This window comes from Pantherophis guttatus, chromosome 2 (genome assembly GCF_059756535.1).
Source record: "Pantherophis guttatus breed Tessera chromosome 2, ASM5975653v1, whole genome shotgun sequence".
Taxonomy (NCBI): domain Eukaryota; kingdom Metazoa; phylum Chordata; class Lepidosauria; order Squamata; family Colubridae; genus Pantherophis; species Pantherophis guttatus.
Window position 1 is genome coordinate 212,901,223 of NC_142064.1, and position 18,490 is coordinate 212,919,712.

Sequence of the window (18,490 nt, forward strand, 5' to 3'; positions counted from 1 at the left end):
TCATTTTCAAACTGAAATAGATATATTTTTCCATTCAAGCCAACCAGTTCCCATACTTTTATTTGAATAACCAAAGTCCTTTTATTCTAATACAGTGCATGGCTGTGGAAGATAACAATGGATTCAAGTGGCCACAAATAAAACATGGTTTGTTTTCCTGTTCAACAAATTAGAATTAAAAAATAGTTACGTCTGCTAATTGTGCAATACTGGATTGTAACCATCAAATCTTAAATCCTATACGTTACTGAAATGCCCCAGTACACATGATATTGGAATAAATTAAATTTAAAATAATTAGGGCCAGCCTAATAGTTTAAGTGGAGTGCTCTGCACTTCCAAAGAAAAGGCCTCATTTACAGTTCTAATTGTTTACTCCTAGGCTGTTAGGAGTGGTGAAGCTGCCCCTTAGGTAAGGTCTCTGGGAAAGATAATGCTATAAAATATTCAGCAGCGATCTTTCTGCGTTACACATCCAAAGGGTGTCTCATCCAAAGGGGTCTCATCTTAAAAAATGTTTTTAAAAATAATAAATAAAAATAAATAATTCCAAGTTCTTTGGTGTAATTTTAGCAATTCTTAACAAAAGTGATTGTATTAGTAAATGTCCATGGCAGTTCTAAGTACTCAAGAATTAGGATGTGCTGCTAGCTTCCTCTAACTTTGTTGTTGAAAATACCATTATCTGAGGTAATATCAAACAAACTGGCCACAATCCATAAGAGCATGCATGGATTTACGGTATTTTAGCAGCTCCCAACATTGCAACTGCTTCCATGTTGAAAATTACTATAAGGTCAACTAAGAAAACCCCAGGAGGGAAAAATAAACTTGGGAGATAGCAGCATATATATTTACAAACCTCTCTCTGAGGTTTGTAAATATTTTAAACAATATAAACTAAGGTTGCTTGTACCAAAGATTATAAAATATTAAAGATATAAACTATATCTCCTGTAATGTCAATTAAGTTACATTTTATATTAGTACCTAATTTGATAACTGTATCTCTTTAAGTGTTTCATTAGATTTGTCAAAAGCTATATCCTAGAAGTATAAATTCTATCTCTGAAATAGCTCTGCCATCATTTTTTGGGGGACATCTGTATTAAACCAGGGTTGTATATGGAATATTTCAATTCTAGTGAATTGAAAGTTGGATACCTACCTAATTCTACAATTTCTAAAGTGAAAACCACAGTAGTTTTTCATTTCAAGTAGTTTTTACTTAGAAATCAAGCTAGTTTTCTAAAAACATATTTTCTGACCATGTAAGTTTTAGCTTGCTACTTGCTCTAAACCTCCATGAAATTTGATGTTTTTAAACTTGCTTTTAAAATTATATGCATATATTTTCCCCACTAAGTCAAAGTATTTAAGTTTTAATTAAAGTACTTTATAATTAAATAAAAAAATAGTATTTCTATCAACTGCCAGTCCCATCCTGAGGAAGGCTATGAAACTAGGAAGTTTTATGAAATTAGGCAGCAAATCAGTGAACTACACAATTTTAGGTAGGAGAATTAAACTTCATGAAATATTTTTTTCATGTTCAAAGGGACTATCTAAATGCTGGAGTTGAAAATGATGTAAAAACTGTGATCCCAAAAGAAGGTATTTTTGAAAATAGTTTTTTTTTACTTTTTTCAACTAAGATATGCAAAATCAGGGTTTTAATACCCACCAAAAACATTATTTATTATGTTAAACCTTTTAATACTGCAGTGCAGCTGATTATGCACTTGCAATTCTCAGTAGCTGCAGTGCAATGTTTATATCAGAGCAATTTTAAAAACAGTATACAAATCCCAGTGCCAAATTATGGATAGCATTTAGGCAAGCCTGTCTTGTACATGTCCTGTTACTTACCTTCAAAGATCAGTTAAAATCTGCATTATTTGTAATAATACCGTAACTATTCAGAGAACAACACATCCATTTTTTCCAGTGGTAGAAATGTAAAAGTATTAAAATGTATTAAATATAGATAGGTCTTGGCATCCTTAAAAATGTCATGTTCTGTTAAATATATAAATGTTCTGTAAGCGATCTGAGAATGCAAAAGTATTATGTATACTATCAAAAACTGAATCATATTAAATAGAAAGCAGAAAAGAAATATTTGCACCCTTATAGTTATTTATCCTTCCTCACATATTTCTACAAGCCCAACTGCTATGGTGATTTCTTCTTCTGGAGAAATGAAGCCGAAAACACATTCTCTCCCTAGCTCAGAGCTTACTGGCAACATAAGTAAATGTTCATGGTTATAGGACTCTTCACAAATGACAAATTGGTCAGCATAAACTTACCTTGGAACTCCTAAATGTCAAAAGTGTTTGAACTAATTGAAGTGTTTGATTATTTTTCATTTTTATTTCAAGTCCTGAGATCCTCCTACTGACCAACATTTAGATTCTTGTATTTACCAGATTCCTTTCCCTCTACTTCAGAGTTATTTTTTAAAAAAACTTCAAGCATATGTGATGTACCTGCCAGAAGTAACTACCGTATAAAAACAGGGATGCTCATGCCAACATGGTCTAGGCATAAATGTATGTTTTTCCAAGATAAACTGTAAACACCCTCCCTACCTTATCAGAATTTGTGAAGAAAAAAAGATATAACCTTGCTTTGCTTTTAGAACCAAGCATGAGATCATCTTTCAAGTCAACCATATGCACAAGTCTGTATATTTAAGAAAAGTCAACATAATATAACAAAAAGTGAAATATGCTTATTAAAAATGTCCTTATAAAAAAACAATCTTGCAATATACAATAAGATGCAATAAAAACAATTTTCTCTCCCTCACCAATAACTAAAACAGCTATGTTCCACATTTTTTTTATATGTTGGCATTGAAAGGTTAAATATTTTCTATGTTGTATGCCTGGCGGATATTAAGTGTATCTCTCAACATCAAGTCTCGAAGCCGCCATAGTGCATCTGCCATTGTGGTATGAGCCCCTTTGCTTTTCAACCAGTGTGTAGGAAGACGACTTTCTTGCTCTTTTGAGAGATGGACATCACGTCTTCGTGCTGAAACAAGAAAAGCACAGAAGCGATAGCTTGTCTTAAAATATGTCATTATACTTCACCAATAATGATGCATTATACAACATGCAAATATATATTACTGTTTTAAATGCATGAATATAGGATGGGAAATCCCTGGGTTGGGAATTTTACTTGTGAAAAAGATTTTGCAACTGATGATGACCATGAGCTGAAAAAGTCAGTACACAAATATTGCATCAATAAGAATAAAATCTGCAAGTAATATAAAATAATTGTTGTTCTTTCATCTGCACTAATCTGACCCCATGTCATTATGTCACCCTACTGAAAGATAAAAATGGACAATTGGAAACGATTCAAAGGACAACACTGATAATCAGGGAAATGAAAATACTGAGAAACGACTGGAAAGTGAGATGTAACATTTTTCATGTATGTGAATGATTATCACAGAGTAGATAAAGATTTGTTTTCCATCTAATCCAGATGATAAAATACAGAGTAACCATTTTAAATTATAGAAATAAAGATTCTAGGTTCAGCAAAAACTTAATAGTAGTTCAACAGGGCAATCAACTACCAACCAGATGCTGGACAGATATACGTTGGTACAATGGAAGATGAATTTTGGGAACAAGTAATTAGTCTTGATGCCTAAATGCTCCCATCTATAATTTATAATTCTATGATTGATATATCATGGTAAGTGTAAGTCAGTTATGGAAAGTAACAATGGATCCATATTGTTTCTTATCAATTTTTCATTTAGCACTAAAATAAGATGGAACCAAAAAATAGGAACTGATCTTGAACAGGGCTACAGTAACAAAGATCTGGTAAATCCGTAGACAGTTCAACTAAAAAAAATGGAACAAATATGAATAATTTAGTAAAATAACCAAATTGATTAGTTACATGCAAGTGAAAAGAAAAGATACAGAATCAGTGCACAGAAAATAGAATTTCCTTTAAAATTTCTCCACATAACATTAATCTAAGTAAATCTAACTGCAAAAATCTACAATTTACTGATAGAAATAAGAGTTGTGTAATTATATTGGACAATGAGTGAAACTCTTTCCTTTGCACATGCTGTTCTAAGGTAAGATGAAAGAACGCTAGAATATGGAAAGTGTCAACATTCTTTAAGAGGTTCATTTCTTTGTAATTTTACCTGAAAGGGTCTGGTCCCACTTGCTAATATTATTTGAATCAGCACTAAGACCTTCAATATATTTCAGATAAGCTTCTGAGTGGAGAAGCCTCTGTGTCTTTGGTGGAGGAGAGACAAACATAGGCGTTGTGGGTTGCTGCATGACCTGTTGAGATGCTGGGTTTTGACCAGGATAGGGAGGTGGTGCTTGTTGACCTGGGGGACCAAGCATACCTATCTAGAAATATAAAGTACAATATCAAGAAAGCATTTTAGAAGTTAGATCAAGAACAGCCAAAAATATTTAGTATTATAGTTAAGGATATTTGACAAGTATTAGCTAGCTAGGTTGTTTGCTTGCAGACATTTCAATACTTAGCTAGGCAACATCATAAGTCTTAAATGCCCACAAGCGAACAACTAAGCTCAGAGGGCACCAAGAACTCCACAATAAAAAGAGTAAAAATATTCAAAAATGCTTTAAAGATGTGGCAACTGCACTACAGTTCAGCAGGAAATATGGCCCATGACAGGTCACAAAGGTGTTTAAACTTAACGCCAAATATTTCAAGACGCTCCAAATGGTGCATAAAAGAAATCAATCCATGTTTTAATTAATGTACAGGCCACTCAACTCTTATCATAATTCTAGCCAGCATACGATGTAACAATTTAAAACAATGCAACTCAACAATACAAAGTGGACTCTTTAGAAAAAAATAAAATAACATCATCCCATGAGGTCTATCACCCCGTCTAGCCCAAGGTGATGGGGAAGAACCAGTTGTAAAGGCTCCTTTAAATAACATTAGGATAGGATAGGTGGGAGCTGCATATTCCACAGGGCAGATGTTATAAAAGAGAAGGTCTGAGTTCCATCAGGTGACACTGTTTAATCAATGAGGGCCCGGAACATGTTGACTCTGCTAAATTACATAGGAAGGGCAAAAACTATGGAAAACAAGCAACCCCTTACATAACCGGGATACATGACATGAAAGGCTCAACAGGTGATAGCTAGCCACTGGAATTGCATATGGAAGCCTATTGGTAACCAGTTCAGCTCATAAAGCAGTGGTGTTATAAAAGACATACCACAATATGCCCATAATTGCTTATGCTGCAGCATTCTGCACCAGCTGCAGCTTCCGAGTGATAAGTACAATCCCAAGTGTAACATATTGCAGTAGTTTAAATATAAGATGATCAAAGCATGGATGGTTGCTTTAAGGATTTCATAGTCCAGATATGAGTGTAATTGGAGCATTATTCTGAATCTGTGCGAAGACTTTCTTGGTCATAGCTATCATCTGCTTCACAAGCAGGAGTTATAAGTCCAAGAAGACCCCAAATTGAGCATATGTCCTGAGATGGGATACACAAACCTGCTCAGGACTAAAAATGAAACATCTCCTAATCCAAGTGGTTCAAATATTTGCAGCAACTTGGTCTTGTCAGGCTAAAGCTTAAACTTGCTCCTCCCAATCGAAACATCCACAGTCTCCAGACTTTGGGGAAAGACTTTGACAGCATCGTTTGGTTGGTTGGTATAACTAGATATAAAAACTTATCCCAAGCTAATGAATGGTCTCATCTAGATAGTAGGAGTGGTGAGAACAATCAAGACCTGAGGCACTGCTATCAGGAGTCTCTGGCTTAATCCCTCCTGCTATCACCAACTGAGCCCAACCACAGATAAATAAGAAATCCACCAAAAGTCATCAGCAAGTGTGACCGTTGCCATTTTGGTGCCATGTCCTGTCTAAAACCTGAATGAAAAGAACCCCTTAAGCCAGGGCTGTCAAACTCACGGCCCATGCCTGGTTTAGAAAAGGGGGGAAAAAGTCCCAATATGTCATGTGACGACACTGTGACAACGCAAGTTTGACAGCTCTGCCTTAAGCTGTAATATACCTTCCCCCCAAAGTAAGTTAAGGACTAGTCAAAAATTGTCCAAGATTTTCAGGCCCTGTGAAGACTTGGGAGGCAGTACTACTACTCTTCTCAACAAAGCAGATATTACCACAGGAACCTAGCTATACATCATTGCCTGGGTAGCTTTTACCAGTTAGTAGGGATGTGTATCTAATAAAGTAGGTAGCCAGATAAACAGATTCCCCCCCACAGGGACCCTGTAACTCCTCATCTAACCACAACCCTTATTTTGGTATATCTTGTGTTTTCTCATGTGTGGGCAACTCAAAGATTTCATGTAATCACATTAAAATGTCATTTAAGGCCCCCAAACTCTCCATGAGCATGCAGGTCTAAAAATACAGAGGTTTTAGGGAGGGGGAATATAAACACCAAACGAAATTTTAAAATCTTAAACCCAAACTATTTTTTCTCATTTTGGATGCAGTTTAAGTGGCAAAATGGATCCTTTAAGCCTCTGTAAAGTTCCCCAAACCAGGTGGAAAAATTAACTCTCTTCAAAATTCTGCCCAGCTAACACTGCTGATATTATGACATTACTAGCCCTGTCCACACATAAACCTCTTCCCAGACTAAAAAAGATTATCCAGCATTTCTGATTCCTACAAGTAAAAGGTTACATCAGCAAATTAGAAATGCATTATAAATATACTCATTTGTAATATTCTGATGTTATTTCCTTATCACTCCTTTATTCATCCATTAAAGAACTGGAAGATAGTTTCTTTCTTTTTCAAAAAAGACAATATCGGAATATGATTTATTGGATTTTTCTATACCTACCTGCTGCCCAAATGGACTTCCTGGTGCTGGGGCTCCTACCATGGAGGAAACATTTTGCCCTAGAACACCTGTATTTTAAAATATATCAAAATCACAATCTTATTCCAAGCTAAAAACAAAACAAAACAAAAATATACTGCTCTATTATAACAAACTAATGTTACATCAAAAAAGTGAAAACCACTATTTGTCAAAATGTATTTTTTTAAAGCAGTATCATTAACCATGTCATCTGGATGTCTAGGGTGTGTTTTGTTTTTGGGTTCCACCTAGTTAACTTCATCCAGTAATAATAACATCCCTTCCACTGGATTCATAAATTATCCCCTTGCATAACCACAATGGAATTTCTGCAAGTACTCAATACAGCACTGCATGATGGGTCCAATGGTTATGTGCTTGGTCATTTTTCCATATACTTCTCAGCACTTTCTGGTGGCTTTGTGAAAATTCTGCTTTAGTCTATCCTTTAAAATTGAACATGCAATTTTACTAAATAACCATTTCTATCTAAGGAGATAATTTTTTAAGAACAGAGAAGCACGCTTGCTACAGGTAGTAAACAATAAACTGTATACCATAGAAATATATGCTATAATTTATTGTTCTTATTCCACTGTAAATGCTCACATTTGTACCCCTTATTTATAGAATGTTAAAATATATTTCTGCTTGCAATTAATAACTTTTCAAGAGACTTCTGAGCAAGTCATGCTGAGACACAGATTTTGACTGTATGCACGTCATCTTTAACCTGAAATGGAAAGCTGTGGTTTCCAAACAACTCTTGCCAAACCACTGATGGATGGTTTGGAAGCACTTGTTTACAGTTAAGTATGACATGCAAATATAATCTTTATTAGTTTCTACCTAAATTTATCCAATGCATGCAGAAAAGGCAAACTAAAAATTAGCAGCAGGGGGGGGAAAGAGTAAAGTAACTGGGATTTTCAAAACTGCCTGTGAGTCTATATTTTTAAAAAACATAGGAATAGAAAGTTAAATAATCTTTAACTTTTGGTTAATATTACTTTCACCATAATAGATAATGCAATACAATTTTAAGTATATAAGCCAGGAATGTATTGTAATTAACAATGTACTTCAATACTCAGGGCAAATGTAAAAAGTACATTTAACTACAATGGAAACTGATTTTTTTTTCTTGGACAAGTCTTTAGAATATAGTATATAAGATAGTGTATTGAAAAAAATTATAATCATGGGTTAGGTGTAAAATTTTACTTGACCTACTATTAAATCAAGCATCTGAAAATAGGATATACTGTACACATTTGAAGTGATTGCAATATTAAAAGGTAGAAGTAAAAAACAGACTGAGGTAATGATTTCTCTTGGTATTATGAGTTAGTTGGATTTAGTCCACTTTAAACAAGACTTCTGACGTATTCACAGGGAATGGAAAATATAAGCCTTTAATATTCCACATCTCTGATCAAGTCAAGCCCTTAAGCACTAATTGAAGTGTTCTTACATTTTACATTTTAACTCCTTTTGATGCTGGACTGACCACGTATGTTGCTTTGCCAACAAATTTAATATACCAGTATATGTATTATCTGTATCTAAGAGATTTCTCTTTGTACTTTCACATTAACAGCTCAATATCCAAGACCTATGACAGTCAGTAAAAGTCAAGCAATGGAGCTACAAGTGCAGACGCTGCAAACCTCTCCTAGAGTAATTGATTAAATGGGGTGAGAACAGAAAATGAATGAATGAGGAGGTTCATTCTTACCCGGTGGTGGGATGCCTGGCATGCCTGGTGGAAGTTGATGGGGTGGAGGCACCCCAGGGTGAAGTGGCGGCATGCTGCCCATGCTAACAATGCCATCAACTGGGCCTTGTAAAGGTGGCAGCACTGGTGGATAGCCACCTATCATGCCTTAAAGGACACAACAAATTTCAAACATGCATCAATGACATGCAAAATGGTCAAATTAATAATGACGTGCACTACCCACACATAAGCATCTTCAGTTCTGCCATACAATACTACAATTAGTACTTTGCAAAAACAAACAATGTTACAATGACAAATAGAATATTTATAACAAATTAGTATTAGCCAACTGGCATATTTTTTGAAGGAAACAAACTCTACATCATTAAAAGTATATTAACTGCAAACATGTAAATTTCCTGTTGGTTATATGAACGTAAGCAACATTGTTATAAGCACTTTATGAATTTGTGGTATGGTATAGTCTTTTAGCTGCATGGAAAATAAATTGTTAGAAAAAAAGCACTCAGTTTCACTATTTAACTTATGCTGGACACAATCATTTAAACAAGTAAGAAATTAATTCAACAACAGTGAAGAAACTATTCTTCTTCATCTCATTCTCATTAAGACCTCCTGAATATTGAAACAATTTAAAGAGAGAGACATGATCTTTCACACCTGAGCTACGATGCAATTTCATAACATTTTCCATCATAGACAATACCTTCTACAATTATGATTTCAAATTTTTGAATTGCCGAAAGTCATGCTGATAGTATCAATACCTAATGCCAAAAGCTATAATTTGTATTTGCTAATAAACATAAAATATTTGATTTAAAAAAGTCACAGTGTGGCAGCAAAGTGGGTATGTCTCTTGAGGAAGAGAATTAAGAGAAGGGGACAACTGAAAGAGTTAATCTATGGGAAGTCTGAGGAATATATCAAATATAGCAAGGACTGTTCTTGAAGATCCATAAGAAACCAAGTGGGGCAACATCAGAGAGGGAAATAAGATTATTACCCTGATAGAAATAATGGAGGAGAAGATGCTCTATTAGATAATCAAGATAATAGCAGGGGGGAAAAAGAATTGGGGAAAGTTATCTTTGCAAGCTGTTTTGTAGGCTTCATAGAAGGTCAAAACAGCACTGATGTACATAAATTAGTTATCATTCCAGTTGGAACCACAGTTGTTAATTCAAATTAATTATTTTTATTATCGACTTACAGGAGAAAAGGATTTTGGAAGTAATAAATCTTTTGTACAGGATGACTTTCATTATTTACAATGGCTATGTGAACTTTGTCTAATAGCTAAAATCAATCTAGTGAAACAAACATCTTCTATTAACTGTTGATAAGTATAAGCATATGCTGTAATAGTTACAGTTTTGCTAATGTTTTTCGTATGATGTAAGGAATGGAGATGCCCTCTGGATAAAAGGGTAGAATTATGTATACGGTGACAAGAATCCTCTAGTCAGGAAGTCTTTGCTCAACCCACACCCCCTTTAAAAAAAAATAAAATTGAAAGAGATAGTCCAGTTAAAGCATCAGGCGGGAAACCAAAAGACTGTGAAATCCAGTCCCGCCTTAGGTATGAAAACCAGCTGCCACGGTCTCAGCCTAACCCATCTCACAGGTTGTCATTGTGGGGAGAATAGGAGGAGGAGGATTAGGTATGTTCACTATCTCCATTTTTTAATGAAAATAATAAGGGAGAGATAAAATATTTATATCAAAAGATTAAACTTCACAGAAAAGAATCCTCGCAATTTAAGATGCTTCAAAACACAAATTTACTTGGAGTAGATTCTCAACAGCCTTGAAAACCTCCATACATTTTATAAAGCCAACTTCTCAAGAATATTATTTATGTAAAAAAAACCCATAAGGATACTCAAAGAAATTTATTGGAGGACGTACTCCATGTCTGACATTGAATTAACAGGAAACAACACTGGTTACTATATAATACCCAACAATAAACTAATGGCTATACTCAGTATTTATACTGAACCTATCAAGCGTTCAAAGCAAGTTGCAAATGTTGTCAATTCTCTTTAGAGAAGTCCTAAAGTAGCCTATCACTCTTATAGCCCAGCATGTGGAGCTGACACACAAGAGTTCCCAAATTGTGGCTGATGGGATATTTGAATAGGATTCCATAGCTCAAATTTATTATTTATTTATTTATTTGTTTAAATTTCTATACCGCCCTTCTCCAATATAGGACTCAGGGCGGTGAACAGCCAAAGTAAAAACAAGACATACAAAATCTAAAAACTGTTTAAAATAATTAAATATTTTGGCCGTAATTAAAACAATTCCAATTTAAAATCAGTTTAAAATTTAACTCAAGCCAGCCCAGCTAGTTGAAATAAAAGGGTTTTCAGGGCCCGACGAAAAATCCGGAGGTCTGTTATTGTACGTATCTCTGGGGGGAGGTTGTTCCAGAGGGTGGGCGCCACCACAGAGAAGGCTCTCCCCCTGGGGGTCGCCAGCCGACATTGTCTGGCGGACGGCACCCTGAGGGGGCCCACTCTGTGTGAGCGTACTGGCCGGTGGGAGGCTCTTGGTGGCAAAAGGCGATCTCGTAAATACCCCGGCCCTGAGCCATGGAGCGCTTTAAAGGTGGTCACCAACACCTTGAAGTGCACCCGGAAGACCACCGGGAGCCAGTGCAGCTCGCGCAGGAGAGGTGTCACATGGGAGCGCCTCGTCGCCCCCATAATCCCCCGTGTGGCCGCGTTCTGAACCAGCTGGAGCCTCCGGGTGCACCCCAGGGGGAGCTCCATGTAGAGAGCATTGCAGTAGTCCAGGCGGGAAGTGACGAGTGCCTGAGTGACTGTGCGTAGGGAGTCCCGATCTAGAAAGGGGCGCAACTGGCGTATCAGGCGAACCTGATAAAAAGCCCCCCTGGCCACGGCCATCAAATGATCTTCTAAAGACAGCCGTGCGTCCAGGAGGACGCCCAAGTTGTGAGCCCTCTCCGTGGGGGCGAGTGATTCACCCCCAATAGCCAGCGATGGCATCAGCTGGCTATATCGGGACGCCGGAAGCCACAGCCACTCGGTCTTGGAGGGGTTGAGTCGGAGACACATTCTTAACCAAAAGCACAGCACAAGCATTCAATGCACAGCTAAGCATGCTGAGGAATTGAGTAAAAATTTGAGTAAAGACCTACAATATCATGCCACTCATGATGACACTTCCATTAAAGAAAAAGAACAAAGACAAAAACAATAGGTAGAACCTAACGTATTGTTTCATGGAAGGAGCATAAACACGGAGACAGAAAAGTATTCTATAAGTAGAAGTTAAAGGAAGAAATATTTTCTCTTATTTTGTCTATGCCTGCTACCCTGTGCACCATTCATGCAATTTCTGAGCTTTCATCTTCTGGAACAAATTTAAGGAAGGGATTCACAGGAGGTATAAGTAGAACCAAAATGTTGTAATCCCTGTTCTAGGAACAGAATTCAAATTATAGAGTCTGAATCCAGCACAAATAGTTGTCTAATATGCTGGATGTTGCAAGCATATTATGATCATTTGTGAGAATTGTATTAGCTGCATTTTTTATTTTATATCAAGTGAATATACAGTACAGACAACAGGAGAAACAAGAGGAAAAAAACCCCCAACATATTAGTTTGAGACTTCTATTTCCTATACATTAATTGATGCTTCCAAAATCAATTATATGCATTACATTTCCCAAACAAAGAAATGCTGTAAAACACACAGAACACTATACTGGTTTGAAAATGGGTCTATATAAATTTCAAAAGCCATTGTTTAATTAAAGCCTTGCTTTCAAACTTAAAGCACAGTGCAAGACTTCAACACCAAGGTTTCGAAATAAGACTTTGAACTAAGACCTGAGATATTGTACATTGGCCATTTCAAAAGAAAGATTAAATGATAGATATGCATTGTGAGAATGAGCCTGTGACTCATGATCCTCTTCTCTTCTCAAAAAGTCAAATTTCTAAGTATGAGTCATTGTTTAAAAGGATTATAAACTTTGGTTCAAAGTTGGCTTCTTTCACCAAATTTTAACTAATGTTCATTATACTTCTGGGTTCAGTTATATTGGTAGAAGCTTTCAAATTGCTCCTTATAGACATGCCACAGATAGAGCGGGACACCAAGACCAAATGTATGCCATATTAAGCCACATTTCAATGTTCCATCCAAAGTGACCAGTGTGTACAGTGATATAGAGAGGCTGCTGTTCAGTGAACATAAGCCTAAGATCTCCTGGTCTAGGAAAAATAATCGCAACTTTTTTTCATTTCCTGTGTGTTGATGCAAACATATATGATCATTTCAACTGGAAGGTAACATTAGTTTTATTCTCAAATGAAGGTAAAATACTCATTTGTTACAATCTTAACCCATCGTGAGAGCAAAATAAAATGCTTATGGGATCCTGAAAATCAATTATATTATGTGAACAAAATCAGCAAGGACTTGTGGCACATTACAGACTAATTCTCATTACTGAACAAACTTTCGTAGACTGAAGCCCACTTCAGATGTACGATCATTCACTTTGCCCAAGATATACTGATGATACAGCAAAAAACAAAACAAACACAAGCCAACAGTTAATAGATAGAATACAATTCAAACTATGCGCATGATCGCCGATTAGGAAAAGTGCAGTTATAGGACTAGTCAGGATAAGAGTGCATGCTTATGATTAAATATATGCTAATATCTCTAACAGTGGGAGCAACTTTTATGCTCAAAATCAGGATGCTTTGAAGGTAAATTTTAAGAAGAAAGTTTTGTTAGGTTGGTTAAGAGTTTGGTAAAGTGGATGAAGGAAAAATGGTCAGAGCCCCTCTGTTTGTTTTTACCTGCAACAGGTGTCAACTGCGGATTGAGCATCCCCATTGGTGTTGGTGGCGGCACCACCCCCATAAGAGCCCCGACAGGAGTGCCTGCCCGGGGAGAAGAATTCTGCTGCTGTTGCTGTGCTGCTCGTTCTCTCTCCTGCTGCTCAGCAACCTTAGCTGCCCGCTCTGTAAAAGTATTTTAGATTTTCAGTTCTGTTTTATGACCCAGAATTTTTTTTTTAAAAAAAATCTCTGATCATTTAGCCTTATGTAGGAAAAAAAAGCCCACACAATTTTAGTAATACAGCATATAATTTTGAACTTATTCAGATGCCAACATCAAAAAAAAAAAAAAAGAATTCTTTTAAAATTCACAAAGATTTCAAGAAATACGGGCTCAGATCAAGACAACCATGGAGAGAAAGAAAGATGCGGAGGCTATTTTCTGTGCCTGCCTCCCTTCTATGCTTCCCAAAATCTTCTCCTATTTGGAAGCAACTGACTATGCACAGCTACAGAATCTAAGGGGAAAATGTGTTCTGGAACATGTGGGCTCTCACTCACATAGCATCTGTCTGTAACTCCTTAAAGCAGCTGTATGTTTTCACAGCCTCATTTGGCTGCCTTCTGCAGCTGCAGCATGTTCCTGGGGGGAAAAACAGATTTGGTTTAAGGTTCCTATGCACTTTTTTGCCTTTGAATCTGAAGTGTTGCCGAGTCCTACCTGATTGTGGAATTGTGCAATAGCCTGGATAAGGATATGCTATAGAAGAGAGGAAGGGAAAATAGTATTTGTTTGCAAGCTTGCTCACTCATTTTTGGTTTCATAATCTAAGCCATGGGCTTTATTCTTTCTCACCTTTTTAAAAACTGCCACACTAAAAGTGTTATGAACGGAATGGCAACTGTTTAATGCTAAACAATATATGCACCTGGACATGAGTCCTGCAATCATGTGACCACGTTTTACAATGGATTTCCTGAAAACCAGCATTTATTTATAGTTTTCAATAAAACTGCATCCAAGGTGAACTACTCTTATTGACTGCAGCATTCAGTTAACGACCGTAGATTTGCTTAAGTCACATGACCAGCCCACATTACGACTGTCATGAGTTACCACCATGATGGGCATCCATTACAGACATAATTCAAGGACTACCTGTAAGCGAGCTATCCACTGTCTACAAATCCACGTTGATCTTCATAGAATTAGCCTGTTTTTACTACTACTGAGGCTGAAGTTGATAAAGAAGACTCATTTATTAAATCACTTTATCTGCTCTTTACCAAATTGATAATACAATGGAATTTCAATTTAGCAGGCTCTGATACAACAGATGTTGCATTCAAAAGACCATGATGACTCAAATAAATGCAGATGCAAATGAGGCAATGTATGCAATTAATGTCATCTCCCAAATGACAACTGATGCAAAACATATAATCTGTGTCACTTGATAAACTATTATTACATCAATTGATGCGATTATGTAGTTTTTAGTGCATATTCATATATAGTGGACATCCTCTTCCAATTAATCCATTAAAATGAGATTTCGCTGAGTTGTTAATATATGTTGTCAAAGGAATAGCAAGTGTGAGCTATTTCTGCTATTTTCTCTATGTTAACAAAGTTTTTAATGTTTTCCTCTTATTGTGATCCTTCAGTAATGTTGTTTTAAGTTTTTATTATAATGCATTGGATGCATTTGGCAATTTAAACAAACTTTTGGCTGTTTACAAGTAGGGTAAATTTTACTCAAGAATATAACATCTATTTAGGTGGCAATTTTACTTCTATAGTCTTTCTTAATGCCCTTCCAAAATGTCTACATTACAGATATGGGTTTAATGTTGCCACTACTCACTCTAATCTTTTGGAGAAAAACTATGAGCAAAGGGTTTCTCTCTTATTTCCAAGATAAATGATGAAAATATTGTTAGAAAATCAAGAATGGGACAAGCATGAATACATTATCTGATTGAAGACTCACTTCCTATTGTACCATTTCAGTTTTCAAAACACTTCTGTATTTTAGTCAAATAAGAAAAGGGTGGGTTTTATATTAAAAAAAAGATAGGAATATCAGTGATAATCCATTCAAACATATATTTAGGGAACATGAAATTATAACCATAACCAAACAACACAAGGAAACCTATACACGTATCATCTATTGAGGGTGAGAGGAATAAACAATAAGGATACATAAGAATTTCTTATCTTTAGTTTCTACAATGTATGATTCATATCAAAGGGCAGCATTCTTTAGTGAATCAGGAAAAAAGTAATGTGTTCTCTTTTGATTTAACTAAGAAAAACGGGAATCTAACTATTTTTTATAAATGATTGTTTAAAAGAAAACATCACATTGAAACAATCTTAAAGATATTTTCACGAGTTTAAATTTTTTCATACAAATTCTATTAGCCTGAACTTGGACTATGACCAGAAAAATAGCAGCCATCATTTCATAAATGATTTTGACTTAAATATTTGTGCTAGATATAAGCAGAAAAGAGAGGGAAATTATAGTAATGACAAAGCAATTAAAAATGATTAATAGAAGCAGGAGTTAAACCTTGTAGTTTCACTGCCAAATTCAACACATTCAAACCCAGTTTGCTCAGATCAGGGCTTGCAACGACTGAGATGCAATGAAATGTTAAAGGCATGATAGGACTCTTTCTTTCTATTCTTCTCTAGTTATATTTACTTATTATTTGGCTCAACACAAAATTTGCCAGGAACAATCTTGAGATGTGTGATGCTTTTACATTGCATGTCATGATGTTACATTTTAGTTTAAAGCAAGGGTATGCATTTGGCTGAATTCCAAACTGAATTGGACGGATTTGGAATTTGTGGAATCGAAGCCTTTGGAGATAACTTGGAAGCTGCAGCTGACACAAAATCCAGGATCAGGTTAGCAGTCAGAGAGATCCATTAGGATTCTGGGCCCAACTAAGGGTGCTGTCTGTCGCCTAAAAAGGCCTTTATGGCATGACACTGGGATGTATCAGGGAATACCTCACCAGACATGGTTCTGCCTATCATTCAAACATTCAACACTGGTGGTGCAGTGGTTAGAATACAGTATTGCAGGCTAATTCTTTCCACAGCCAGGAATTTGATCCTGACTGACTCAGCCTTCCATCCTGAGGTCAATAAAACGAGGACCCAGATTGTTGGGGGCAATATGCTGACACTGTAAACTGCCCAGAGTGCTCTAAAGCACTATGGAGCGGTATATACAGTAAAGCTAAGAGCTATTGCTATTGCTATCAAGGGGGAGCTTGCTCAAAGATACTCTCTTCTATCAGAGATTAGAGGGATTTAGACCAAGAGATGGGCTTTCTTGATACTAGGCTTCATTTAACAAGACATGCTTCCCCTGAAGACACAAATGGCTCCTACCCTTCTTATATACAGAAAACTTTTTAAAGCAATTTTATTTCAGCAGACTTTTAAACATTCAAGTGTTTCAGTGCATATTTTTCTTTGCTATTACAATTTTGAACAGTTTGCTTCTTAAGCACAGAGATATTCATTATATACTTTAATTTGGTTTGCTCGTGTTTGCCCAAATCATGTCCATTGAGGCATCTCATAAACATTGCAAATAAATAAATAACTTTTAAAGCAGATCAGCTCTTTAGTCCAATAGAGAGGAACCTCTCTTGTGTAAAAACCAGTATTAATCTCATAAGGAAAATGCCAGGGGAAGGAAATAAGTAGCTTGCAACTGATAGCACTAACATTTAATTATAAATGGTTTACCAATACTATCCAGTATGTAATATATCCTGACCCCATTTTGCACAAAAAAGTCTGAAAGAACAAATTGTATAAGGAAACTTAATGTAATTCTGCAAAAAAAAAAAATGTATCAGTAACTAAATAAAGTGTTTAGCACAATCCCCATCCTGCCTTTTTCACTTGACATAATATATTACTTTTTTTTAAAAAAAAACCATCAATTTCTGTCCAAGTGAAAATAGTGTACTTTTCATCCCTGTAAAATAAACCCATTGTTTATTAACAATTAAATGTAGACGTTAAGTTTTCTGTGTCAAAACTAGCTTCTGAATCAAAGTGGGGAGTCTATAAATCAATCTAGAACAAAGTGTCCCATTTTCAAAGCCTCAAAATTAAGATTCAGATCAACTGTTGCTGTGTATGACTCTCTACTCAAAACACAAATCCAATTAAAGCTATTTTCCATTATTTATTAAGAAGTATTTATTGATATATAAATTTTGTAGCATTTCATTTTCCATAAAAGTCATTTAAGAAGGAAAATTGTAATCATATTTCTTTCTCATTTTTAATGTACCATACTTTTCGGAGTATAGGACACACTTTTCCCCCCCTAAAAGAGGGTGGAAATGTTGGTGCGTCTTATAAACCGAATACAGCCATTTTTGGCCTCCCAAAACACCACCCATTTTCCCCTGAAACAGGCCCATTTTTTGCAAAAACAGGACACGCAGAGAGTTCAAGAGACCTGCAGAGTGCTCCTGGGGGCTGGGGAGGGCAAAAATGGGACACATGGGGGATTTGGGAGGCCAAAAACAGGCCCATTGGCCCCAAATATTGGACTCGAGAGGGTTTGGGAGGCCTGCAAAGTACTCCTTGGGGCTGGGGAGGGCAAAAAAAGGACGCGCGGAGGCCAAAAACAATTTTTTTTCTTGTTTTCCTCTTTGAAATCTTGTTGCGTCTTATACTCCAGTGCGTCTGAACAATATGGCAGTTTCAGACTGGATTATTTTCTTTGTCCATTTGCAGAAACAGTACAAATTGCTTGACTTTGTTTAAGCTATTATCTGCTCCACCCACACCCAAAATGACTAATAAAATTTAGTCATAGAACAAAGTTTTAGGATCAAATTTTACACATTTAGAGCCAGCATACTGAAATCAGTTTACTATTACTTGATTTTAATAGGTCCGTTCTAACTAAAACTAAACCAGAATCCAACTCATGGATTCTA

At 36.0% G+C, this 18,490-nt stretch overlaps 1 protein-coding gene across 30 annotated transcripts in view; it reads right to left on the bottom strand.

Moving 5' to 3' along the window:
- The window catches only part of PBRM1 (polybromo 1), a 60,575-nt gene continuing 42,085 nt past the window's right edge, over positions 1 to 18,490 (bottom strand). For 16 of the 30 annotated variants that reach the window (XM_034439077.3, XM_087887742.1, XM_034439048.3 and 13 more), the window contains 5 exons: positions 13,514 to 13,678; positions 8,652 to 8,798; positions 6,893 to 6,960; positions 4,196 to 4,412; positions 1 to 3,042 (listed from right to left, as the gene is read on the bottom strand). In XM_034439077.3, the coding sequence (XP_034294968.1) occupies positions 2,870 to 3,042; positions 4,196 to 4,412; positions 6,893 to 6,960; positions 8,652 to 8,798; positions 13,514 to 13,678 (770 nt within the window). In that variant the 3' untranslated portion in view covers positions 1 to 2,869. The remainder of the gene's footprint in view (positions 3,043 to 4,195; positions 4,413 to 6,892; positions 6,961 to 8,651; positions 8,799 to 13,513; positions 13,679 to 18,490) is intronic. The other 14 variants (XM_060688395.2, XM_034439142.3, XM_087887749.1 and 11 more) reach the window with 2 other exon arrangements.